The following is a 26,361-nucleotide window of genomic DNA, read 5'->3' as shown; positions in this document are numbered from 1 at the left end:
GAGGGGAGGGGAGGGGGGATAGTAGAGGATAGGAAAGGCAGCAGAATACAACAGACACTAGTATGGCAATATGTAAAACAGTGGATGTGTAACCGATGTGATTCTACAATCTGTATACAGGGTAAAAATGGGAGTTCATAACCCACTTGAATCAAATGTGTGAAATTTGATATGTCAAGAACTATGTAATGTTTTGAACAACCAACAATAAAAATAAAAAAAAAAACAAGAATGTTTATCTGTTTTCTTAACACTAAATACTACGGGGGAGGAAAAGATTTTTTCTTTACTATGCTAGGTTCATGATTAAGGGCGCTGTAACAAAAGACAGATTAACAAGAGAAAAGCATACAGATTTACTTAATGTAAGTGTTACTTGACTTGTGAGCCTTCATAAGGAAGCAAAGGTTAACCTGAGTACTATCAAGCTAGGTGTGAGAGGACAGAGCTGGAGAGATGCAACAGGACAAAGGGGTACGTATGATCTAAGGGACACCTAGCAAGGCTTATGCATTTAGAGTCCTTTCTGCGTCCCTTCATTGTCAGAGGGAAGGATGTTCCTTTCCACAATTATAGGTAGAGTGTCTCTCCACATGAGGTCTTACAACCTGCTTCAGGGGAAGGTCAGAAACTCCTTCCGAGGGAAAAGGATGGGGAAGATGAGAGTGATCTTTATGCTTCTATTTGCTCAAATGCCAATGTGCTATGTTTTGGGGTAGCATGTCCTGATCCCCATCAATACTCAATGCCTAAAGCAGAAGTCAGCAAAACACAGACCATGAATCAAATCTTGCAGACTGCCTGTTTTTGTAAATAAAGTTGAGTGGAACACACCCATGCTCATCTGTTTACATGCTGTCTGTGGCTGTTTTAGTGCTACAATAAGATTGAGTACTTGCAACACAGACCACATTGCCCACAATGCCTTGGTACTACTGAGCACTTTACAGAAAATTTCCTGGCTCTTGATCTAGAATAGAAGTAGTCAGCAAATACTTGTTGCAGAATGCAATACTTTATTTATGTCTTTTTTAATTTCACAAATTAGACATTCATGTGAAGTATAGGACTTTGGTTAAAAACAGTAATCCACAGCAGAGCACGACTATTACTCACTTCAGCTGGGAAGGCCAGAGAAACAATACACCTGGGTAATAAATGGCTAGGATCTGTATGTTTCCATAAAAAATAAAATTAAAAACAATGTTAATCATCATAGTTTCCATACAAAGTTAATTTGCCCACAAAACGTACCAAAGAGAATACTTATGATACCTGGACAGAATATTAGAGAATAAATAAGATATGGTTCTTGGAGGATTTAGACCTAAAGTGCTAGAACACTATCAAAAAGAGTTATTTGGTTACACATTTTTATATACTCTTAACACACATATCTGCACAAAATCCATCTTTCTAAGACCTGGACCCAAAAACTCCCAAATAAGAAACAGCTATAGTGGAATCTGCAACCTCTGGAAGTACCCTTAAGAGTATAAAAATAGCTCTTTAGTAACTGCTTACTAATTTCAAATTTTGTTTTGAGATTACATTTCACAAATCATAAGACACTGATTCAGAGTTGAAAAAAATTTATATTTACTAAAGATGGAAAAAGTGGAAAAGTGCTAAAATCATTTTAAAAGATGACAAATTTTCTCCTGCTACACGATGAAATGATTCATTAATATAACTGGGATAATATTTTTTAAATTTTCTCTTAATGGCAAATCTTTCTCACATAACTTTATTTGCCATATGGCTCCAGTCCAGAGAGCAAGAAAACACAACTTTGGAAAAGAAAGGGCTGTGAAATAAACCATCTTCCAAACGTTACGAGACAAAAATCCCATCTCTTGTAACAAGAGTGAGTAAAGAAGGGAAAAATTAAAAGGCAGGATGGGTGTTTGCCTATCTATACCATGAACACTGGGTATAGACCATCATATACATAGATCCAGATCATGGATGATCTGGGACAATATGGTCAGAGAGGAGGATTAAGAGCTTTGCCAGAGGTCGGCAGCAAGTAGATGAGCCTGAAGCAATGCTCCTGGACCCCCAGCACCTCCAGACAAGAGAAGTTCCATAAACTCTGAAAATATCACTCCTAGAGGACAGAGGAAACAGATCCATCTAAACAGTGAAGATGGTTTAGGATAAGACTAATGCTATAGTTTGAATGAGTCCCCAGAATTCATGTGTTAGAATTTAGTGCCCCATGTAAGTCTTGACAAGTGGGACCTCTCAGAAGTGAGCTCTCAGGAATGGACTGTCATCATCACAGGAGTGGGCGGCCAACAGCAAGAGTGGGCTTATTATAAAAGTGAATCCAGCCCTCTTTTGCTCTGTTATTGTCATCTTTGCCCTTCTGCCATAGGATTATGCAGCAAGAAGGCCCTTTCCAGATGCTAACCCCTTAACTTGGACTTCCTAGCATCCAGAACCTTAAAAAATAAATATCTGTTCTTTATAAATTTCCTAGTATCAGCTATTCTGCTACAGCAGCAACAAATGGTCTAAGATAATTAAACACCTATGGAGAGCAATAACTGATACAAGATTGCAAGACACTCTTTACCATCAAATAAAATCACCTAAGGACCACCCCATAGCATTTCCATAGCATGTTTAGGCATAGAAGAGGAAAAAAAAAGGGAGATTATTTAAAAGACTGAGCATATACCTAAGAGAAGCTAAATTCCCTAATGAGACAAACATTAATTGGCAAGTTTAAGCTGTCTAATACCCTAATCTGCTCCTTGCCTACCACTACCCTATTGGGTTATATGCTTGTAAGAAAGATTAGAGCCATTACAAAAATAAATAAAGAAGCTACATTTTCTTTGAAGCTTGCATGTTGGAGGAGAAAATTTCAATATTCCTACATTACCAAGTTCACTCATATAATTTTTACTTTCTTCTAAAAGTCAATCAACATTCAAAAATGCTATCACTAATATATTCAGATAAGACTCTGCATCCATAAAACAAGACAGAATGGCATTAAAAAATAACAAAGAGAAAAGGGAAAGTTTTCAGGCATCAGAAATCAAATGACAGAAATAAAAACTCAATAAAAGGACTGGAAGATAAAATTTAAAATGTCCTGTACAATGGAGCAAAAAGACAAAAAAAATCATAGAAACAGAACAGACCAAAAAAAAACTAGGGAATCAATCCAGGAGGCCCAATATCTATACAAAAGAAGTACCAGAAAGAGAATTAAGAAAAAAATTGAAGAGGAGTAAATCAATAATAAAAAAAAAAAGGCAGAATTGGGCTGGGGTTGTGGCTCAGTAGAGCACTTGCCCAGCAAGTGTCAGGCCCTGGGTTCGATCCTCAGCCCCACATAAAAATAAATAAAATAAAGGTACTGTGTCAACTACAACTAAAAAATTAAATAAATAAATAAATTGGAATTGATGACATGGGTTTCCAGATGGAAAGACATCATCAAAGACTGAATACAGAATATCTAATATAAAATACATCATCAGGAATTTCAAAATTCCATGAATAAGAAGAAAATGCTCTAATACTTCTGAACAAAAAAAAAAAAAGTTTCATACAAAGGATTAGGATTTAGAATGGCTTCAGACTGAGAAAACCTGGGAGAAGAGCATTCTAAGAAGAAGACAATTGAAACTCTGAGGGAAAATTATTTTTGACCTAGCATTCTAAAACAAGTCAAAAGATCAGAAAAGTATTTTTGAGACTTGCAAAGTCTCCATTTACCGACATTTACTTTCACAGGAAGTTGCTGGAGGACATCTACCACCTAATGAGGGAATGAATGATGATGATACAAAATCGGAACCAGAGTTCAACACAAAACACAGGCGGGCTGGGGTTGTGGCTCAGTGGTAGAGCACTCACCTAGCATGCATGAGGCACTGGGTTCAATCCTCAGCACCACATAAAAATAAAATAAAGATATTGTGTCCATCTAAAAAAAAAACCCAAAAAATAAATATTAAAAAAAGTAGTCAAAAGGAATTTTCAGATTGATGAGGAAGGAAGATTCCAAGATGACATCTGAGCAGGAAGGAAAAGAACAGCCAGAATTAATTGAAACCGTCAGAAAGAATGTCCTCAGGAAGATGAAAATTATTCAATGTGTTTGAAATGTAATGTGAAGACATTTGGAAGTTTGGGGGATAATATTGGAATGAATTAGTGATAAACACATGGGGGGAAATGAAGAAAAATACAATTATCATTGTGGCTGGGAGTGTCCACAGTGGCAGAGCACCTGCTTAGCATCCACAAGGCCCTGGATTCTGTTCCCAGCATAATACACACACACAAAATCAGCACAAGGGAAAATAATTCTACAAGAAAAGCAATCATAGCATACCAAATGATTCAGCTGTAAATTGCCTTTTCGAAGTAATACTAGTGTAAACAATCAATTCTAATTTGTACAAAATTATGACATAATTATATTGGGAAAATGGGAGCACAGAAAGAATACATATGTACCAGAAAAGCAGAAAGAGTAAAAATCCTCAACTTTCATCATGGGAAGACAATATATATTTTAAAATTAAGAAATAACAGCACAGTTGTTAACTGTTGCACAATAATGTGAACATATTTAATACCACTGCATATTTAAGAATTGTTAAAATGGTAAATTTTATCCCAGTGCAGTGGCGTGCACCTGTAATTCCGGCTACTCAGGAGCCTAGCGCAACAAGACTGCAAATTTGTTTTTTTTTTTGTTTTTTTTAAAGAGAGAGAGAGAGAGAGAGAGAGAGAGAGAGAGAGAGAATTTTTAATATTTATTTTTTAGTTTTTGGCAGACACAACATCTTTGTTTGTATGTGGTGCTGAGGCTCGAACCCGGGCCGCACGCATGCCAGGAGAGCGCGCTACCACTTGAGCCACATCCCCAGCCCAAGACTGCAAATTTGAAGCCAGCCTTGGCAACTAAGCAAGTACCTGTCTCAAAATAAAAAGGGCTGGGATGGAGCTCAGTGGTAGAGTACCCCAAGGATCAATCCCCAGTATCACAAAAAAGGGGAATATGAATTTAATGTTGCATATATTTTACCACAATAAAATGGAAAAGTAATAGCAAAACATATGGGAAGCAAATTGCAAAACAAAGTTGTGGAAGAGTTAAACTTCACTGCCTTTAAAGATCAAGGAAGCTGTAAGGTTGAAAAGAAGACAAATAAATACAAGGCACTGCAGAAAATTTGGAGTTCCCTGAGCCCTTTGAAGAGGTGTATCCTATAATCTTAATAAAATGAAGACTAAATTTAGAAATGAAATCAGGTAAATTTTTTTTGGGGGGGTGGTATCAGGGATCTCACTGAGTTGCTTAGGGCCTCCTTAAGTTGCTGACGCTGGCTTTGAACTTTCAAGCCTCCTATCTCAGCCTCCTGAGCCTCTGGGATTACAGGTGTGCACCACCATACTGGGCCCAAATCAGTTAATTTTAAAGCCATTAATCGTCTGAATATATGGATAAGATTTTATACTACTCTTTAATTTTCTCCTTAAGTACAACATATAAATTGATAATATGCGTAAATATTTGAGGAAAGCATATGTCCTGAATAGGTCTGTGCTCATTAAAATACATTTATGCCTATTCCTCAATACCAAATATATGAAGCTGTGCACAATTTGATTAGTGGCCAAATTAAGCAAAATATAAATGTGCCAAGTAAATCTTTGGCAACATTGCTTCTACCTGACTCAAGTTTCTGTATCATAAGTGAAGCCCTATATATTTGTTCTCATTGAAAGAAACAATCTGGATAAATTAATTTTACATGAAATGGTACAAATTCTCTATTGTAGCCCCCTCAGCAATTTAGATACTATAAATTCAGAACTTCAAACAATTCAGCAAGGACATAAGTCATTCTCTTTAAGAACATGTTTAAAATTAATCTGCTTTCAAATCAAGACTCAGCCTTATGTTTTGTTGGTTTAAATAGCTTAAAATGCACTGTAATTCGTTTAAAGTGTGATAACGAAGTGTTGGCAAGAATGTGGAGCACATTCATCCAGCTGGTGACAAAGTAAACAGGAAAAAAAATGAAAAAAAAATTGTACTATGTAGTAAAGATAAAGATGTATATACTTTGCAACCCAGCAATGTAACTCAAAGAAAAAATCTTTTATAAGGAATTCTTCACAATAACATTTAGAATGTTCACAGTAGCTGGTGTGATTTCTTTATGAAGTGTCCCCCAAAAGCCCACTGATTAGACAATGCAAGAAAACTCTGAGGTGAAATAATTAGATTATGAGAGCCACCTTATCAGTGGCTTAATTCAGTGATATGGACTAACTGGATGGTAACTGTAGGCAGGTAGGGTGTGGCTGGAGGACGTAGGTCATTGGGGTTGTGCCTTTGGGGGTTATATTTTGTCCCTGATGAAAAGAGATGGCTCTCTCTGCTTCCTAGTTGCCCTGTCCTGAGCTGCTTTTGTCTGTCAGACCCTTCCTACCTACAGGATGATATTCTGCCTCACCTTGGTTCAGGAGCTATGGAATGGGCTAACAATGGACTGCACCTCTGAAACAGAGCCAAAAGAAATGGTACAGAATAGAGGACACAGAGACAAACCCACACAAATACAGTTATCTCATACTAGACAAAGGCGCCAAAAACATACATTGGAGAAAGAATAGCCTCTTCCACAAATGGTGCTGGGAAAACTGGAAATCTATATGCAACAAAATAAAAAAAAATCCCTATCACTCACCATGCACAAAACTCAACTCAAAGGACCTAGGAATTAAACCAGAGACCCTGCACCTAACAGAAGAAAAAGTAGGCCCAAATATCCAACATGTCGGATTAGGCCCTTACCTCCTTAATAAGACCCCTATAGCACAAGAATTAAAATCAAGAATCAATAAATGAGATGGATTCAAACTAAAAAGCTTCTTCTCAGCAAAAGAAACAAATAGTGAGGCAAACAGAGAGCCTACAAAATGGGAGCAAATTTTTACCACACACACATCAGATAGAGCACTAATCTCTAGGACATATAAAGAACTCAAAATCTTAACACCAAAAAAAAAAAAAACCCAATCAATAAATGGGCCAAGAAACTGAACAGACACTTCTCAGAAGATGATATACAATCAATCAACAAATATATGAAAAAAATGTTCAACATCTCTAGCAATTAGAGAAATGCAAATCAAAACTACTCTAATTTCATCTCACTCCAGTCAGAAGGGCAGCTATTAAGAATATAAACAACAGTTAAGTGTTGGTGAGGATGTGGGGAGAAAGGCACACTCACACATTGCTGGTGGGACTGCAAATTGGTGCAACCAATACAGAAAGCAATATGGAGATTCCTTGGAAAACTTGGAATGGAACCACCATTTGACCCAGCTAACCCTCTCCTCAGTTTATACCCAAAGGACTTAAAAACAGCATACTCTAGTGATGCAGCCACATCAATGTTTATAGCAGCACAATTCATGCTAGCTAAATTGTAGAACCAATCTAGATGCCCTTCATAGATGAATGGATAAAGAAACTGTGGTATATATACACAATAGAATACTACTCAGCATTAAAAGAGAATAAAATCATGGCATTTTCAGGTAAGTGGATGGAGCTGGAGAATATTATACTAAGAGAAGTAAGCCAATCCCAAAAAATCAAATGCCAAATGTTTTCTCTGAGATGAGGTTTCTGTTCCATAATAGGGATGAGGGGAGGGGAGCATGGAAGGAATGGAGGAACTTTAGATAGGGCAAAGGGGAAGGAAAGGAAGCGGGCAGTAGGGGGAGGAAAGATGGTAGAATGAGATGGACTTCATTACCCTAAGTCCATGTATGAAGACACTAAAAATTAATAATAATAAAACATATGTGAAAGGATTTTGGAACTATTTAAAGCTATCAAATGGTAGATTTTCATAGGAAGTACATAATTTATAACATCACTTAGTTTTATACATTAATAAAAGTCCATTAAAATTTTTAAAAATAACATTGGAATTTTGATAGGGATTGCACTGTAATCTGTAAATTGCTATGGGTAATATGCGTCTTTTAACAATATTAATTGTTCTGATCCATAAGCATGGAACATTTCCCACTTATTTGTGTCTCATTCAGTTTCTTCTATCTATGTTTTATAGTTCCCATTGTTCAGATCTTTTAGCTCCTTGGTTAAACTTGTTTTTAAGTAGTTTTATATTCTTTGTAAAATTACTATAAACAGGTACATTTCTAGACTCATATGACCTGCCATAATTGAATCAAGAAGACAGAAAACCTAAACAAACTAATAACTAGCAATGAGATATAAGTAGTAATAAAAAGCCTCCCAACAAATACCAAGTGAATTATGAGCTGAAATCTATCAGACCTTTAAAGAATAACTAATGATCATGCTCCTCAAATTATTCCATGAAATAGAAAATGAAAGAACACTTCCAAACTCACTCTAGGAAGCCAGTATCACACTCAGACCAAAAACAGATAAGGACACATGCAAGAAAGAAAACAAAGACCAATATCCCTGACGAATTTAGATTTTTTAAATCCTTAATAAAATATTAGCAAATCATATTCAACAATATATTAATAATGTTAAACATCATGACCAAGTTGATTTAATTCCAGGGGTAGAAAGGTGGTTCAACATATACAAATCAATAAATATAATTCACTATATAAATAGAATTAAGGACAAAAATCACGCAGTCATCTCAAAAGATGCAAAGAAAGCCTTTGGGAAAATTCAGCACTCATTCATGATGAAAACACCAAAGAAACTAGGAATAGAAGAAACTTACCTCAAATCATAAAGCCTATATGTGGCAAACCCAAAGCTAACATCATAGTGCACAGGGAAAAACTGAAAGCATTTCCTCTAAAATCAGGAACTAGACAAAGATGTCCACTCTTATCACGCCTATTCAACATATGACTAGAAAGTCTAGCCAGAACAATTAGGCAAGAGAAAGAATTAAAAAAGAAAAAAAAAAGAAAAGGAAGAAGTCAAATTATCACTGTTTACAGATGATACCATCCTATACTTCAGGATTCAAAAGGCTCCACCAGAACACTGCAAGAGCTAATATACAACTTCAGCAAGTAGTAGGACACAAAATCAATGTACAAAAATCAATAGCTTTCCTTTACATCAATAATGAATTTTGAGAGAGAGAGAGAGAGAGAGAGAGAGATTCCATTCACAGTAGCCACAAAAAAAAAAAAACAAAAATACAGTATGTAGGAATAAATCTAACCAAGGAGTTGAAAGACTTCTGCAATAAAAAGTATAGAACACTAAAGAAAGAAACTGAAGAAGACACAAGAAGATGCAAAGACCTTCTGTATTGATGGATAAGCATAATTAATATTGTTAAAGTGGTCATATTAACAAAAGCAATAAACAGACTCAATGAAATCCCCATCAAAATGCCAATGACACTCTTCATAGAACAAGGGGTGGGGGGAAACAGCTCTACAGTTCATTCGGAAGAATAAAAGATCCAGAATAGTCAAAGCAATCCTGAGCCGAAAAAAAAAAAAAAAAAAAAATCAATGCTGAAGGCATCATAATACCTGACTTCAAAGTATGCTACATAGTTATAGTAACAAAAACTGCATGGCACCAGCATAAAAACAGACACATAGACCAATGGAACAGAATAGAAGACAAAGAGACAAACTCACACAGATACAATCATTTGATACTTGACGAAGGTGCCAAAAACATATGTTGAAGAAAAGACACCACAAATGGTGCTGATAAATTGGTTATCCATATGTAAAATAATGAGACAAGATTCTTATCTCTCATTCTACGCCCAAGTCAACTCAAAATGGATCAAAGCCTAGGAATTAAACCAAAAATTCTGCAATGCCTAGAAGAAAACATAGGTTCAACAGTCTAACATATAGGTGCAGACAATAACTTTCTCTAAATGATTTATTATTTTTTCAAGAAAAAATAATGAGATGGCATCAAATTAAAAAGTTTTTGCACAGCAAAGAAAACCAATTAAAATATGAAAAGACAATCTATAGAATTGGAGAAAATCTTTGCCAGCTACTCCTCAAACTGAGGATTCATATTGAGAGGACATTAAGAACACAAAAAAAACTTAACACTGAAAAAACAAATAACCCAATTAATAAATAGGCAAATTAACTAAAAAGACACTTCTTAGAAGAATAAATACGACTGGCCCACAAATACATTTTTAAAAGTTCAAGGGGCTAGAGTTGTAGCTCAGCAGTACAGCACTTGCTTCACACATGTGAGGCACTGGGTTCGATTCTCAGCACCGGATATAAATAAGTAAATAAAATAAAGGTCCATCAACAACTAAAATGTGTGTGTGTGTGTGTGTGTGTGTATGAAAAGTTCAATATCATTAGCAATTATGGAAATGAAAATCAAAACTATACTGAGATTTTATCTTACTCTAATTAGAACAGCAGCCATCAAGAATACAATTAAGGGCTGAGGATATAGCTCAGTTGGTAGAGTGCTTGCCTCGCATGCACAAGGCCCTGGGTTCAATTTCCAACACCATACACAAAAAAAAAAAAAAAAAAAAATTAAGGGGCTGGGATTATGGCTTAATGGCAGAGCACTTGCCTGGCACATGTAAGGCACTGGGTTTGATCCTCAGCACCTCATAAAAATTTAAAAAAGATATTGTGTCCATCTACAACTAAAAAAAAACTTATTTAATAAAAGAATGCAATTAGTAACAAATGCTGAGGAGAATGTGGAAAAAATGGAACACTTTTTCACTGTTGGTAGGACTGCAAATTAGTACAACCACTATGGAAATTAGTATGGAGTTTCCTCAAGACTAGGAATGGAATTACCACATGAGCCAGTTGTAACACTCCTCAGTATTTATCCTAAAGAATTAAAGTCAGCATAGTATAGCAATACGTGCACACCCATGATCATAGCAGCACAACTCACAACAACCAAACTATTGAACCAGTATAGGTATCTGTCAACAGATGAATGAATTAAGAAAATGTGGTATATATACACAGTGAAGTTTTAGTCGGTCATAAAGAAGAATGAAATTATTACATTTGTGGGAAAATGAATGGAACTTGAGAACATTATGTTAAAGGAAATAAGCCAAACTCAGAAAGTCAAAGGTCATATTTTTTTCTCTCACAAAAAGAAGCTAGAGAGGAAAAAGGAAAAGAAAGGTGGAGGGCACCTCATTAAAATCAAAGGGAAATCAGGAGAGTAGAGGAAGGGGATCAAGGTGACAAAGAAGGAGAGGGAAAAGGGTATTAGTGGGGAATGATATTGGCCAAATTATACTGTTTATTATTTATTGTGTGCATGTATGAATATAAAGCAACAAATCCCACCATTATGTACAATTGTAATGCACCAATAAAAATATGGAAAAATGAAATAGTTAAGAAAAATATTCTTATAGAAAATAAGATAAAATTAATTTTATTTTAATAATCTTACATATCCCTAAAATACCCTTAAATATCACAAAATAGAGATTTGGCAGTAAATTTCAAAGTAAAAACAAATAGCATGCTACAATTTAGTAGAGAAAAATATAAATAACTAATGCAAGTATTTAAGGAAGAAAATAATCATGATTAATTATCAAACATATATAGATAATTTGAAGTTTCTATAGGAACACAATATCACTAACAAAAAGAATCCAATAATTTTACCTACAGATATTACTAGGAGAACATTTCTTCTTTTTGTTACATAGCTTATTTTCATATGTGTCTATGCCAGTTATTATAATTTTACTAATAGATCATGTATCTGTAAGCTTATAAACAATATACTAACATATGTGGCATTTCAAGTATCTGATACAAGGTCTAAAATACCGTTCCAGAATTTTATAAACTTTTGAAGATTGTTTAGAATACTTTGTTAAGCACCATGTTTCTATCTTAATAGTAAGTAGTTTCCTTTTGAAAAAAAATAAAACAAAACCATAGTATTATAATAATTTTGTGGCCTATAAAGCAAAAATTCATACCTATAGTTACTACCCATTGAATCAATTCATGATACGTAATTACGATACAAGTTTTCAGATTTATCTTATCTGAATATATTAGGATGATTAACTGACCAAGTGTTGTCCAGTGTTGGAAGCAGAATGCCATAAACATGGCTTCGGTATTAAGGGGTGACAGGGAGAAGATCCCAGAAAACAGAGGAAAAATATCTGTTTCTTAGTACTACTAGGAAGATAGAGTAGAGAAGTTCCATATTTAAGACAAAATAGCCTTAAAAGGACACACAGATTATATCACACAGAGGATAAGTAAAATGAACTAAATGATCCAAGATGTCAAAAATTCTTCCATATTTCTTTCAGGAAGAACTAGTTGGGTCTCTAGAGCACTCTATAAAAACAGTCTAATAGATGCAACTGTGGGTAATTTAAGGAGGTCTAAAGATAGGAGCCATCTAATTATTTTTAATATCAAAGAAGTAAATGTAAATGTGCAAATAAGAAAAGGAGCTTGAAACCCAAGAAATGATACATGTTGAATTTTAGGATAACCCAATATGAATAGAGAACCAGCAAACCCAAAAAATCCATTAAAGAGTTTTATGTTTGAAAAATTGGAATGCATCTTTTTCACAAATTAAAGACAGATTGTAAAGACAGGGTTAGAGCTGGAAAGTTCCCTGCTCATCAAATTAAAAACAAGAGCTCTATTCATATAAAAAAAAATACTTATGTGGTCAAGTCACATTCTTTGTTCTCAAGTTTTTATATGCAACTTGGGTTGAGCATTTTACTTGTGATTCATAAAGAAAAATGATCACTGTAACAGGAGCTCCTAGAGCACATGAGTAAATTCCAGGTGATATGTAAGTAGCCATTTAAGATACCACAGGAAAGAAGGAAACACATCCTTCATACTCAAAGGAAGGAGCATGCTCACATGACCAACAGCTGGACTTGATTAAAAAGAAATACCAGGTTAGGCTCCATGGTGGTTCCTCCACAGCTGCATGACGACACAAATGAGAAATGCTACATTGCTCACAGCCTGTTGCCTAGTATCATGCTGCCCGCCCCTTTATCCACCCTCATAATGCAGCCACCTCTCCTCCCTTTCTTCCTGTACAGGATTTCAGTATGCTTCTCATTTTACAGAATCTTTTTTTTTTTAAAGGACATCATGGGGAAAAAAACAAAATCTAAATAAAAGATCAGTTTCACTTATAATTGGTGGTTCATTTTTACTTTTGCAAGCAGGATAAAAGACAAACAAGTTTCCTAATCAATAAGTAAGTAAAAGTTACAAATGTGTATACTACTACTTTTTAAAAATACACTAAAGGGTGCTGGGATAGTAGGATTCATGCTGTCTTAGAAGTAAAAGTTAAAATGCAGATAAAAAGCAGATGACAAATGTAATACATCTTTCTTCCTTAAAATTAGCTGTGCAATACAACAGACGGTTAACACAGAATGGAATACTATGGAAACAACAAGGTTTTATTGAACTGTGAGCTAAAGAGTTACATTAATACCCATAATTCCTTGTGAGCTCTCTTTGTTTTTCTGCTTGTCAGCATCTGCATTTCACAGCTGCTTCCTTCGGTACGGACCCGTCTTACGGAAGTTCAGGTACTTAAAACATTAATATCCAGGAGCTTTAAAATATCACAACATTAATAACTTACACAGATGATGTGAATAAAGCAGGCTCCACAGTCTTGACTGTAAGATGAACAGAAAATAAATCTAAAGACTGGAGGTGATTATACTCATTTACAGAATATGAGAATAAAAATCTCTCTTTCAACTTGGCAAAAACATTTATACCTGCCAAATTCCTTGAAGCCAAAAAAGCAGATGGGTTAATATCAGCTTTAAGGTGTCATTTACCAAAAGGTTAAAATCCCAAGAAACTGCTTCTTGATTATTTATTTTTTTCTCTTAATAACAAAAGAAAACAACATAGGTTTTCTTTTTTTCTTCTAAGATATTCAGCTTAATGCAAGAAGGAAATTTTCCAGCAGCATTTCATCTATTTCTTTCAATGTGGTTCTTTTCATCCTCATCAGTAGTTCAACGTAAGGATAGAAGCAGCTCCCCCATCTCTCCAGATATCACCGTCACTGCTGCTGCCCTTGCAAAGTGCTCCTCCTTTTAAGATAGCCCAGGTCTCCCCAGGAGGGCTCGACTCTGCAGAGTAATAATAGGAACTCTCCAGCATCATCACCTGGGCTTCCCTTGTCCAAATCAGCTAGAGTCTGGTTTAATTCCAATCTCTCATTCTTAATATACTGAAGTTAGATAAGCACTGTCCAACGGAACTTTATGTGGTACTCTGTATCTGAGCTGACCAATTCGGTAGCCATTTGTCACGTGGCTATTGAATGTTTGAAATGTAAATAGTGTGACTGAGGAAGTATTTCTTACATTTTATTTCATCATAATTAACTTGATTTTAAATTTAAATAGCCACCTGGGACTAATACCTATCATATTGGACAGAGCAGATATAGATCAAGAGAGCATTTATTCCTACCAGAAATGATTTACTTTACCATGCAGATGATAGAGAGTTACTAAAAGCTGGGTTCACATTTTGAAAAATTTCAAAAAAAAAAAATTTGGATGCTCTGTGACAGAATGATGTTAGGAGTGGGGAAGTGAAAGCAACTTCTAAAGATCTGAAAAGTGCTCACTGATATGACAATTAGAAGATCTCCATAAACTCAACTGAGAACTTTCAATTGAGTAATGGGAGAATAAACCTAGGCTGGAAGTAGTGGTTACAAATCAGCCATTGTTTAAAGAAATCTGACTGTGAAGGAAGAAAGAAATGATGTGGAGGACCAACATCATGGAGAAGTGATCAGGGCTAAAATTTGAAATAAGGACCTTCATGTTGATTATGCTATCTAACTTGATATAATCCTTAAAACAAACTTGGAGTAAACCTTATTGTCACTTTACAGAACTTAAGCTTCAGAGGGGCCCTGGTGGTGCTAGGATTGTAAAGCAAGCATCTTCTAGCATGAGTGAGGCCCTGGGCTCCATCCATACCGTTGAGTACAAAAATAAAACAAAACAAAAACTAGGGTCTTTTTCATGCCAAAATTCATTCTTTTGAAGGTAAACTTAGAACTAGGGAAAGAAATTCAGGATTGAAGCAGTAAACCATCTATGGAAAGATTAAAGATACTATAAGAGAGTGAGAATAATTGATGGGGAAGGCTCCAGAAAAGATAAATAGAAATGTTACTCAGAGTTCAGGCAAGAGATATTAACCTTGGATGGAAGAAGAAAATAGCTTCCTTTGAGATGGATGGATAGAAAGCAAGTGGGCGTGAATGTACATATATTTATAGTGCAGGGGCTTAGGGATAACAGGAAAATAGGTGAAATTAAAACCTAATGATATGTATTTTCACTGTAAAGCAAAAGGCAACACCTTGTGTGAGCAGATGATATCAAAAAGAAAAGTTTAAAGACGATGGTTTGATGCAATCAGCTACTGTGGGAAGTGAGGGTCTAGCTTAGAACACTGGATAACTGACACATTTAAAGCAAACATAGAAAGTGCTTAAACCAATGTCTTCTTACGTGAGATCAAAATTCTTTTATATTGGGGCTGGGGACGTGGCTCAAGCGGTAATGCGCTCGCCTGGCATGCGCAGGGCACTGGGTTTGATCCTCAGCACCACATAAAAATAAAATAAAGATGTTGTGTCCACCGAAAACTAAAAAATAAATATAAAAAAATTTCTTTTATATTTATGTAATTTTCAGCTATATTTTTTCATAAATAATACCAAGTTATGAAATTTCACCTTTCATTGGATTTATTAAAAATTAGGAGAAACTAAATGTAATTGATCATTTATAATTAATTATACTACTATTATGCTTTTGTACCATAATTTGAATTTTTATAAGACTCTCAGATCTATTACCTTAAATTCTGAACTCTAAAGAATCCTTTTAATTTAAATTTTGAATTTAAAGAAGCATTCAAGTCAAATATTTTTTAAATATCTAAAATTTTACTGATTTTTTTTCCTAAAGTAGAAAAGCATATGCATTTACAAAAACATGTTGTTACTAAGAGTAAAGTAAATTTTAAATGCATAATAGATCTACAAACTTTAGCAATGGATCATATGTAATTTCTTTTTTTTTTTTAAAGGAGAGAGAGAGAGAGAAAGAGACAGAATGAATCTTTTTTGTAGATGGACACAACACAATGCCTTTATTTTTATGTGGTGCTGAGAATTGAAACCAGGTTCCACCCGTGCTAGGCAAGGGCTCTACCGCTGAACCACAATCCCAGGCCTCATATGTAATTTCTATCATTTGTAAATATAACAAATTTACCTTCAATGTCATTCAAGTTTGGTTACAAGATCAAAGTTTAAAATTTTAAGTATCATAAATAATTTCTGTCTTTCATTCAGCATGCAGAATGCTGGAAATAGGGTTCCTCACCTATTAACATCATAAAAAAGGTAGCTGATGGAAACAAATATAACTTTTCTAGAAACCATAAGAGAGCTAAGGTTGCTGGACAACTAACTACACTGAATTTTAAGAAGATCAGTGCCGCCAAGGAGAAAAAAGAGGTGAGCTCTTGCTTACCTGGAACAGTCTCCAGGTGCTTCACCTGGAGGGAAAAAAAATTCAACTAACATTTTTAACAAATCACTAAAGCCAAGTATAGTAGCATGAGATTCCCAGAAACTGCCAGCATGGGGCCTTCTGGAAGGAATTTTTACATATATGGGATTCTTTTTAAATACTAGTATAAGAAATATACAAGGAGAATGAAAGAACAACAGGGTGTGCTGAAAGCCAAGGAATGAAAGTTTCCAAAAGAATAATTATAAATATACGTTGCATATCCCTGATCCAATGATCCAAAATACTCCAAAATCCAAACACTTTTGCATGCTAACAAAATGCCACAAATTGAAAATTCCACACCTGACCTCATGTGACAGGTTGTAATCAAAACACTAAAAATACTGTACAAAATTATGTTCAGGCTATATGTATAAGGTGCATATGAAACATAAATAAACTTCATGTTTAGACTCATATCTCATCCCTAAGGTATCTGATTATGTATATGAAATACTCAAAAACCAAAAAAATCTGAAATTTGAAACACTTCTGGTTCTAAATATTTTGGATAGGACATACTCAAATTGTAGTATAAAATAGTGTCAATGAAATTAAAGTATTATGAGTACACCATAAACTCTGTGTCAAAGAAAAATAACTATACAAATCTAAAAAACAAACAAAAAAGCAAAATACCTACCCTCTGTACCACAAGAATATTATCCACCAAGAGGTTGATGGGTACATAATGGCAATAATGTCATGAAAACCAAATGTTAAAAGTTTACAACATACATGAGGAATTAATTTTCTAAGTATCCAAACAATGAAACCATGCCTTTTGGTTAATTATTCTCTTCCAGATAATAGAATCTTTAAGTGATTGTTAAGATAATATTTCAAAAGTAACTTAAGATATTATTCATGTTTTCAGATCCTAGAGAAAGGAATTGTGTAACTTCAATTGAGTATCATCCTTAACTTATAAATATGCCATGGTTAAGCATTCATAGCCTTCATTTCTCTCTTATAACTTATGGAAAATAAAATAGAACTGAAAAAAATATTAAATTAGATCTTCAAATTCTTACTGAAAGTATTTCTAAATTCTAAAAGATAAAAGTAGCAGTTCTGTATCTTCCAATCTCTTGATTATCCAAATAATCTCATTGTACAGTTTTAGTGACCTTGTTAAATAAAATATATAGGAGGTCATTAATTTGAGCTGAGCTCCTGAACCAGGCCCCAACAGAACAAAACAAATTAAAGTCCTTATGCTAAAGTCCCATGTCACAAATCTGAAGCTAAGTTGTTTATTTGACCTTTCAATAATCCAGGAGAAAGATAACTGCCAAATTCCCAAATAGGCCACTTTTAGCAAGCATGATAAGGAAAAGTAACCTAGAACAAATCCCTAAGAAGTTCCAAACTTTCCAGCAATGATGTAAGATATTGCTTATGCAATAAATTAGCAGAATTACAGAAATTATAATTTTTTTTAATTTCAATTAAAGAACTTTATAGAAAGTTATCAGAAACTTTCATATCCTTTTTTTTAAAAAAAAATTAGTTGTATATGGACACAATACCTTTATTTTATTTATTTATTCATTTTTATGGGTGCTGAAGCTTAGAACCCAGTGCCTCACTCATGCCAGGCAAGGGCTCTACCACTGAGTTATAGCCCCAGCCCAACCTCCGTATCCTTTTAAACTAAACTCACTACTTTTGGAAATGACAGTCACAAAATATCTTTTGATACCATAAACATTTTCAGCATCTTGATCATTCCCAGGCCTAATGGACCCAATGGCATATGGCTTCCAGGATGCCACACACTGTCCTATTTATTCCTGCATGACTCATCACTCCCCTTCACTCTTTTTTTTTTTGTTGTTTGTTTGTTTTTGTTTTAATAAAGTTTTATTTTTTCTAATGTACAGTTGATTGGACCTGTTCATGCATCTTCACCAGCAGCTGGGGCATCTCTACCCTTGGTATTTCTGGTATAAATTACTTGAGCTCTGTGCTTTGAAACCAGTTTGATAAGTCCTTTACTGAGGAGCCCCTGAAGGGCTGCCCTGGCCAGGGAACCTTGAATCATCAGTCTCTCAGAGACCACAGCTGGGGTAATAAGCTTATAGTTGGGAACTTCCTTACAGAGTTTGTCATAAGTAGCTTTGTCAAACAAGACTAGATTGTTGAGCTTGTCCCGAACTTTGCCTTTGGACCACTTCTTCTTTTTGGCTTTGCCCCCAGATTTGTTCACCGGGTCCTTATCTTTCTTGGCCGACTTTCCAGCATCTTTCTTCTTCTTATCATCCTTGGGCGGCATCTCGAAGCTTGGAGAGCAGCAATAGCCACTGGAGCCTTGTCAAGATGTTGAACAAAAAGCTCCCCTTCATTCTTCTTCGTTATTTGTCTTCTCCCTGATCTCTGAACTGTAGAGCACCTCCATACTGAACTGTAGAGCACCTCCATACTCAAGCCTTAGCCCCCTACTCTCTCTAGTATCACCTAGGTAACTGCGTCCAGTATCATAGTTTTAAACACAAATTTATTTTGTATTAGAGCTCAAACCTCTTTCCCAAACTCCAAACATATATATTCAACTGCCCACTCAATATTTCACTTGGGTATCTTTAAGGACCTCAAACTCAACATGTCCAAAACTGACATCTTTTTTTCTCTGTACCAGAGATTGAGCCCAGGGGTGGTTCATCACTAAACCACATCTCCAGCCCATTTTTAGGTTTTTGTTTTAAGACAGGGTCTGGTTTCTCTCAGTTGCTTAGGGCTTCACTAATATGCTCAGGCTAGCCTTGAACTTGCGATCCTCCTGACTCAGGCTTCCTAGATGCTGGAATTACAGGCATGCACTACCATGCCCAGTCAAAAATGAACTCTTGATGTTCTTCCCAGTCCAACTCCAGTCTCAGTCCAACCTTCTACATCCCAAATGATGGCAAACCTAGTTATGCTTAGGCAAAATACCTAGGAAATATCCTTGACTTCCTTCAAACTATCTAAAAATATTGTCACCACTATTTAGAAAAACAGCCAGAATCAACTTCTAACTACCTCCACATTAGTACCATAACCTACTTCAATGGCCTCCTGACAGTTTTCTCTGTTCCTTATCCTTGAACCCCACGATCCAATCCCAACACAGTAGTCAGAGTAATCCTGTTAGAAGGTAAGTTTGTTCCTGCCACTTCTGCTCAAAACCCCCTTACAACTCCATATTTCCCCAGGAAAAGCCAAGAGTTCTAGGTTTGCCTAGACACCATTACCTCTTTGAACTAATGCCCTATTATTCTCCCTTCACACACCCAGCTCCAACTTCTTCCTCAATCATACCAAGTACTCTCTGCTTTAACTATCCCCTCTGCCAGGGTACTGTTTTGCCAGAGACCTTCATGGTTAACTTCCTCAGTTCATTTAATTCTTTGTTCAAATGTTACCTTGTTCATAAAATCTATCCTACTCCCACCTACCCCACTAGTACTACCTTCACTTCTTTTTTTTTTTCCACAGCACCTACCACTTTCTAATGTACCATACATTCACTTTGAATATTGTTTATTGTCTTTTCCCTAGAAGGCTCCAACTCAGTTGATGATAACTTTTTCTTTTGGTTCACAGATGTATGCCAAGTACCTGCATACAACAGTCTCTAGTGCCTAACAGACACCCAGTTAACATTTGTTGAATGAAAGAACTGAATCTCATATGCCAGTGGTCTGTCAATGGCTAAGGACTCATGAGTCATGAGTCCAAACTATTTTTTGTTCAATCTAGCCTAACAAATTATAAAACCTACTAGTCCTACAAAAGATAACAAACCTTGCAAATAATGACTTCAACTGTTGTTCTCAAGACAATAAAAATATGGCTTTAATCAAAAAGGGACCATACCCCGCTGCAAATTTTTGGTCTACACAGTGTTGAGAATATACTCATTGTTGTAGATAAAAACAAATTTAGAAGAATCAGCTCTAGAAAGGAGAACTAAAGGTTAAATTGATTTAAATAAATTTGTGAAAAAAAAGTATGTTAAAAACAAGATGACAGCTGGGCACGGTGGCACATACCTATAATCCCAGTGGCTGAGGCAGGAAGATGGAAAGTTCAAAGCCAGCTTCAGCAATGGCAAGGTGCTAAGCAACTCAGGGAGACCCTGTCTCTAAATAAAATACAAACTAGGGCTGGGGATGTGGCTCAGTGGTCGAGGGACCCTGAGTTCAATCCCTAATACCAAAAAAAAAAAAACCGAGAGAATAAAGAAATCTTAATTAAAATAAGTATACAATTTTAAATAAGATTCACAATGATCTCTGCTATCTATAAACTGTTTTCAAAAAACTCTTATTTAATTCTTACATGAATTCTGAAAAATATACTATTTTCAATCCTATTTTGTAGATATGTAATTGATACTAAAAGAAATTAGACAAATTTCAGCTATTAAGTAGAGATAACTTGTTTCAAACCCAGATTCAGATACTTTTTTAAATTTTTGAAGTAATTGCAGATGTATAGGAAGTTACAAAAACACACCAAAACAACTACGTACCCTTCAGCCAGTACTCTAGAATAGTTACATCTTATGTAAATATAGCACAATTTCAAAACCATGAGTTCACATTAGTCAATGTACTTTTTATTACAGTGCCTGAGAATCATAACAGACCACAAACATGACTCAAAGATTTTTTTTAAACTCAAGTGAAGACAATTGACACATATACATTAATAAGTAATTTCTGGGTATATAAGGTTCTGCTCTGATAATTACAGAATTATGTTACATTTGGGCATTTACATTTATTAATATAAATAACATCGCTGAAAAGGCCTTGAAAATATGGGAAGACTAAAATATGGGAAAGTAGAACAAAGCTGACAGACTTTTTTTTTAATCAGCTGAACAAAGCTGATAAACTTTTCCTCATTTACCAAAGTGATTGGTTATCATGATTCTGCAGACTGTCACAAGACTGGGCTCTGATTAGTTGTCAAAACTATTCTCAGTCGGTGCAGCAGTGCACACCTCTAGTCCCAGGTATTTGACAGGCCGAAGCAGAAGGATCCCTTGAGCCCAGGAGTTCAAAGCCAGCCTGGGCAAAAGAGCAAAACCATGCACCATAAAAAAAATAAATAAACTACTCTTGAATTTCACTAATGATCATCTTCAATTTCAAACACAGACTCTTTTTCTTCCTCCCTTCTGTGCTTTTGACTGTACTGTTAAAATTAACCACTTCATCTTATGGAAAATTTTTCCTTTGTTGGCTCTCAGGACACTGTAGTCACCTGAGTCTCCTTAAATCTGTCTTTTTTGTTTTCTATAAACTATTTACTACAAAAACCTCAGACTAGCCAGGCACAGTGACACACGCCTGTCATCCCAGTGGCAGGAAGATCGCAAGTTCAAAGCCAGCCTCAGCAAAAGTGAGGCGCTAAGCAACTCAAAAGCCACCTCAGACTGGGGCTGAGGTTTTGGCTCAGCAGTAGAGCGCTTGCCTAGCATGTGTGAGGCACTGGTTTGATCCTTAGCACCACATTAAAAAATTAATAAATAAAGGTTTAAAAAAAAAAAAAAAACTCAGACGGGGCTGGGGATGTAGCTCAATGTTGGAGAGCACTTCCTAGCATGTGTAAGGCCTTTGGTTCAATTCCTAATATCTCAAGAAAAAAGAAAAAAAAAAAAAAAGCCTCAAACCCCTTTCTTCCAGCACAAGTTAGAACTGCAGTCTCATTGGTGCAGAGCAGAGCAGTTTTCCCAGGTCAAAAATTTTATGTGCCATTGTCTGGGCAACTGAGCACAACCAACCACAACTCCAAGGTCTTCTATGTGTTTCCCTGAATTCCTTTTCCATCCTTAGCTAGGTTAGATTTTACTAATGAAAGGCACTCATGATTTTAAGTCCTTTGAGTATATGCCAGGGGAGCGGGATAGCAGGGTCAATTGGTGGTTCCATTCAAAGTTTTCTGAAGAATCCCCGTACTGCTTTCCAGAGTGATTGCACCAACCTGCAGTCCCACCAGCAGTGTATGAGTGTGCTTTTTCCCCCACATTCTTGCCAACATTTATCATTAATTGTATTCTTGATAATTGCCATTCTGACTGGAGTGACATAAAATTACAGTGTGGTTTTAATTTGTGTTCCTCTAATTGCTAGAAATGTTGAATATTTTTCATATATTTGTTGGCCATTTGAACATCTTCTATGCAGAGCATGTTCAGTTCCTTTGCCAGTTTACTGATTGGCTTACTTGGTCTTTTTGGTGTTAAGTTTTTTGTTTGTTTGTTTGTTTGTAGATGGACACAATACCTTTATTTTATTTATTTATTTTTATGTGGTGCTGAGGATCAAACCCAGGGCCTCATACACCAGGTGAGCACTCTACCACTGAGCTACAATCCCAGCCCTGGTGTCAAGCTTTTTGAGTTCTTTGTACACCCTGGAGATTAATGCTTTATCTGAGGTACAGGTAGCAAAGATTTTCTCCCATTCTTTAGGTTCTCTCTTCGTGTTCTTCATTGTTTGCTTGCTGTGAAGAAGGTTTTTAGTTTGATTCCATCCCATTTGTTGATTTTTTATTTTATTTCTTGCACTTTAGGTGTCTGTTATATCCAAAGAACTAAAAATTAGCATACTATAGTGATGCAGCCTATCAATGTTTATAGAAGCTCAATTCACAATAGCTAAGCTATGGAGCCAACCTAGATGCCCTTCAACAGATGAATCAATTGAGAAAATGTGGTATATATACACAATGGAATACTACAGCCATAAAGAAGAATGAAATTGTGGCATTTGCCAGTAAATGGATGGAACTAGAGATTATCATGTTAAGTGAAACAAGCCAATCCCAAAAAACAAAGCCTGAATGTTCTCTCTAATATATTGATACTAACACTCAATAAGGCTTGAGGGAAGAATAGAAGTTCATTGGATTAAGGGGGCTGGGGATATAGCTCAGTTGGTAGAGTGCTTGCCTTGCATGCACAAGGCCCTGGGTCCAATACCCAGCACTGCTCAAAAAAAAAAAAGTTCATTGTATTAGACAAAGGGGAATGAAGGAAAGAGGAGAGGATGAATTGGACATAACTTTCCTATGTTCATATATGAATACACAACCAGTGAAATTCCACATCACATACAATGGCAAGAATGGGATCCTAATTATAATTTATACTCCATGTATGTATGATAGGTCAAAATTGACTTTACTGTCATGTATATCTAAAAAGAACAAAATTTTTTAAAAAGGAACACACGGCGTAGAGAGCACAAAACTTATTCCTTGGAGGTAGCTGGAGGCAAAGAAGCAGAGTCGCAGTAGCTTTTGAGAAAGGGTTTGAGAATCACATATTTTGTTGCTGTAGCCCAAGACACAAGACAGAAGCTTTCTCAAAGGTGCTTATAACTGTAGCAGTTTCTACTGAGCTTCAGAGACCTGCAGGTCTTCTGCTTTCCTCACCTTTCCGTCCTAACTTTCCTTACTTTCTAAGGTCACTTGCATGACATTCATTTCCCTGGTTCTTTCACTATTCATGTAGGCTCAAATTCTCAGATTAAAACTCTTATACCCAAAATTTTTTAAATGCCTGTCTTTTCCTTATCAGTCCCAGACTACTGACCTGGTAGACAGATAAGACAGACAGATTTCAATTAGTTTGTTCAACATATTCATCAAATACTGGAGAAGGAAACAAATCAATCTAGTAATGGCAGTTGCCTTTAGAGAAGGGAAACTGGGCAGCTGGAGAACAGAAACAGAAAAAAAAACTTTTTACTGTATACCCTTTTGAACCTTATTGAATCATAGTTTAAACATACATCATCTAATCAAAAATAAAGTCATTATTTAAAAGTATATACTCACATTTTTTCTAATTCCTCTAATGCTGCATACACAGACATGGGGGTTTTCTGTGTGGTCATTTATAGGTCTGACTGTCTCTCAGACCTCTGGGCTGTAAGTAGGACAAGAGTAAGGAGGAGAGGAATGGATGTCAGGAATGAGGCTTTTGCACTCATAGAGAAAAGATCAACTATAAAGCTAGAGCCAAGGCTTCTCGAGTTTGGAAGAAGAAATTTTCTCCTTAACTCACTGGTATATTTAACAACTACTCATGACAGATATAAAGACAAAAATGTCCCTACTGCTATAATTAAGGAATAGATAAAGTGCTATGATGAGAGACATTGATGTTGGGCCTAGAACCTCAGACAAAATGAATTTTAGAGATTATTTAGTCTCTAGCATTATTTTTTTCATTGCTAATAAGCTAATCTTATCTTTCATCTCATCCTCTAAGAAATTATAGCTTTTTAAAAAATTTATTATGAGACTGATAATTTCAACATATTACCCTGAAAGTGCTAAGAGCATGATACAGGAATTATAATAACTTAAGGGATTTTTTTTTTAGAGAGAATTTTTTTAATATTTATTTTTTAGTTTTCGGCGGACACAACATCTTTGTTTGTATGTGGTGCTGAGGATCGAACCCGGGCCGCACTCATGCCAGGCCAGCGCACTACCGCTTGAGCCACATCCCAGCCCAAATTAAGGGATTTAAATCAGACACAATATAAATTACCACAGTTCACTAGACCTTTTAATATAAAATGTATATTCTGGGGAACGTGGTAAAATAAAGCAATGAAATATTTTCCCAACTTTCAGTGCCAAAGCCATTATTACCAACTGGTAGTATCTCTTTACCAAAGAATTCAAGGTTTTTCTATGATTAAAAGAAAAAAAAAATGAGGGGCTGGGGGTTGTAGCTCAGTGGTAAAGCATCTGCTTGGCACATATAAGGCACTGGGTTCAATCCTCAGCACCACATATAAATAACTAAAAATATTAAAAATACAACTAAAAATATTTTAAATGAATTTTTAAAGTTCTATTTCAATCCTTGTTAATTAAAATGAAGGAAAAAAGTCTTCCTTGCATCTGTCAATGAGCCCCCAACAACTAAATTAACAATCATAGTGAGAAGTGTCACACTGTAATTTCAAGTATTTTTGAAAAAATTTCCTCATTTCGGGGGACCTGGGGTTGTGGCTCAGTGTAGAGTGCTCACCTAGCATGCCCAAGCACTGGGTTTGATCCTCAGCACCACATAAATATAAAATAAAGATACTGTGTCCACCTAAAACTTAAGAATAAATAAAGAAAAACTCCTCATTTTCCTGATGACATAAAACAAAAAAGAACAAAAACTACCCTAGGTTACATAAAGCCACAGAGTTTTTAGAGCAGATGATAGTAATGAGGGTATACTCATCACAACTATACACAGGCAAAAGTGCAGAGACACCCACTCCCTGGCTAAAGACCACCTATCAGGAACAGTGCTTTATGATGCAAATCTATTGAAACTACCTGGTGGATGACAATGGACTAAACTGTATACTGACTCTAAAATCACCCTTAGGAAAGTACAAGAACAGGCTTAAGGATTGAGTAGCAAAGGAGTAAAAGCACCATCAAGAATGTAGAATGTCGGGCTGGGGATGTGGCTCAAGTGGTAACGGGCTCGCCTGGCACGCGCAGGGCGCTGGGTTCGATCCATCCTCAGCACCACATAAAATAAAAAAGATGTTGTGTCCACCGAAAACTAAAAAATAAATATTAAAAAATCTCTCTCCCTCTCTCTCTCTCTCTCTCTCTCTCTCTCTCCCCCTCTCTCCTCTCTCCTCTCTCTCTAAAAAAAAAAAAAAAAAGG

The 26,361-nt window shown here is 35.7% G+C and overlaps 2 protein-coding genes across 3 annotated transcripts in view; both read right to left on the bottom strand.

The window, feature by feature from the left end:
- Ttc28 (tetratricopeptide repeat domain 28) overlaps positions 1–26,361 on the bottom strand; it is a 583,072-nt gene that overhangs the window by 499,355 nt on the left and 57,356 nt on the right. The gene's annotated exons all lie outside the window — the stretch shown is intronic.
- Positions 17,747–18,960, bottom strand: LOC107154595 (40S ribosomal protein S25-like). Of its 2 annotated transcripts, none has more exons than XM_048784959.1 (2): positions 18,552–18,960; positions 17,747–17,757 (listed from the first exon to the last, which is right to left on the bottom strand). In XM_048784959.1, exon 1 carries the CDS (start codon positions 18,943–18,945, stop codon positions 18,568–18,570), a length of 378 nt encoding a protein of 125 aa, XP_048640916.1. In that variant the 5' UTR covers positions 18,946–18,960; the 3' UTR covers positions 17,747–17,757; positions 18,552–18,567. The 2 variants fall into 2 exon arrangements, with proteins under 2 accessions (XP_048640916.1, XP_048640917.1); XM_048784960.1 differs by having other exon boundaries at positions 18,564–18,960.

This window comes from Marmota marmota, unplaced genomic scaffold, assembly GCF_001458135.2.
Source record: "Marmota marmota marmota unplaced genomic scaffold, marMar, whole genome shotgun sequence".
Classification (NCBI taxonomy): Eukaryota; Metazoa; Chordata; class Mammalia; order Rodentia; family Sciuridae; genus Marmota; species Marmota marmota.
This window is presented reverse-complemented; position numbering and strand designations above follow the sequence as displayed.

What these genes read in the sequence shown, in the direction of transcription:
- LOC107154595 (XM_048784959.1), bottom strand. Translation starts at nt 18,945, where the DNA reads ATGCCGCCCAAGGATGATAAGAAGAAGAAAGATGCTGGAAAGTCGGCC.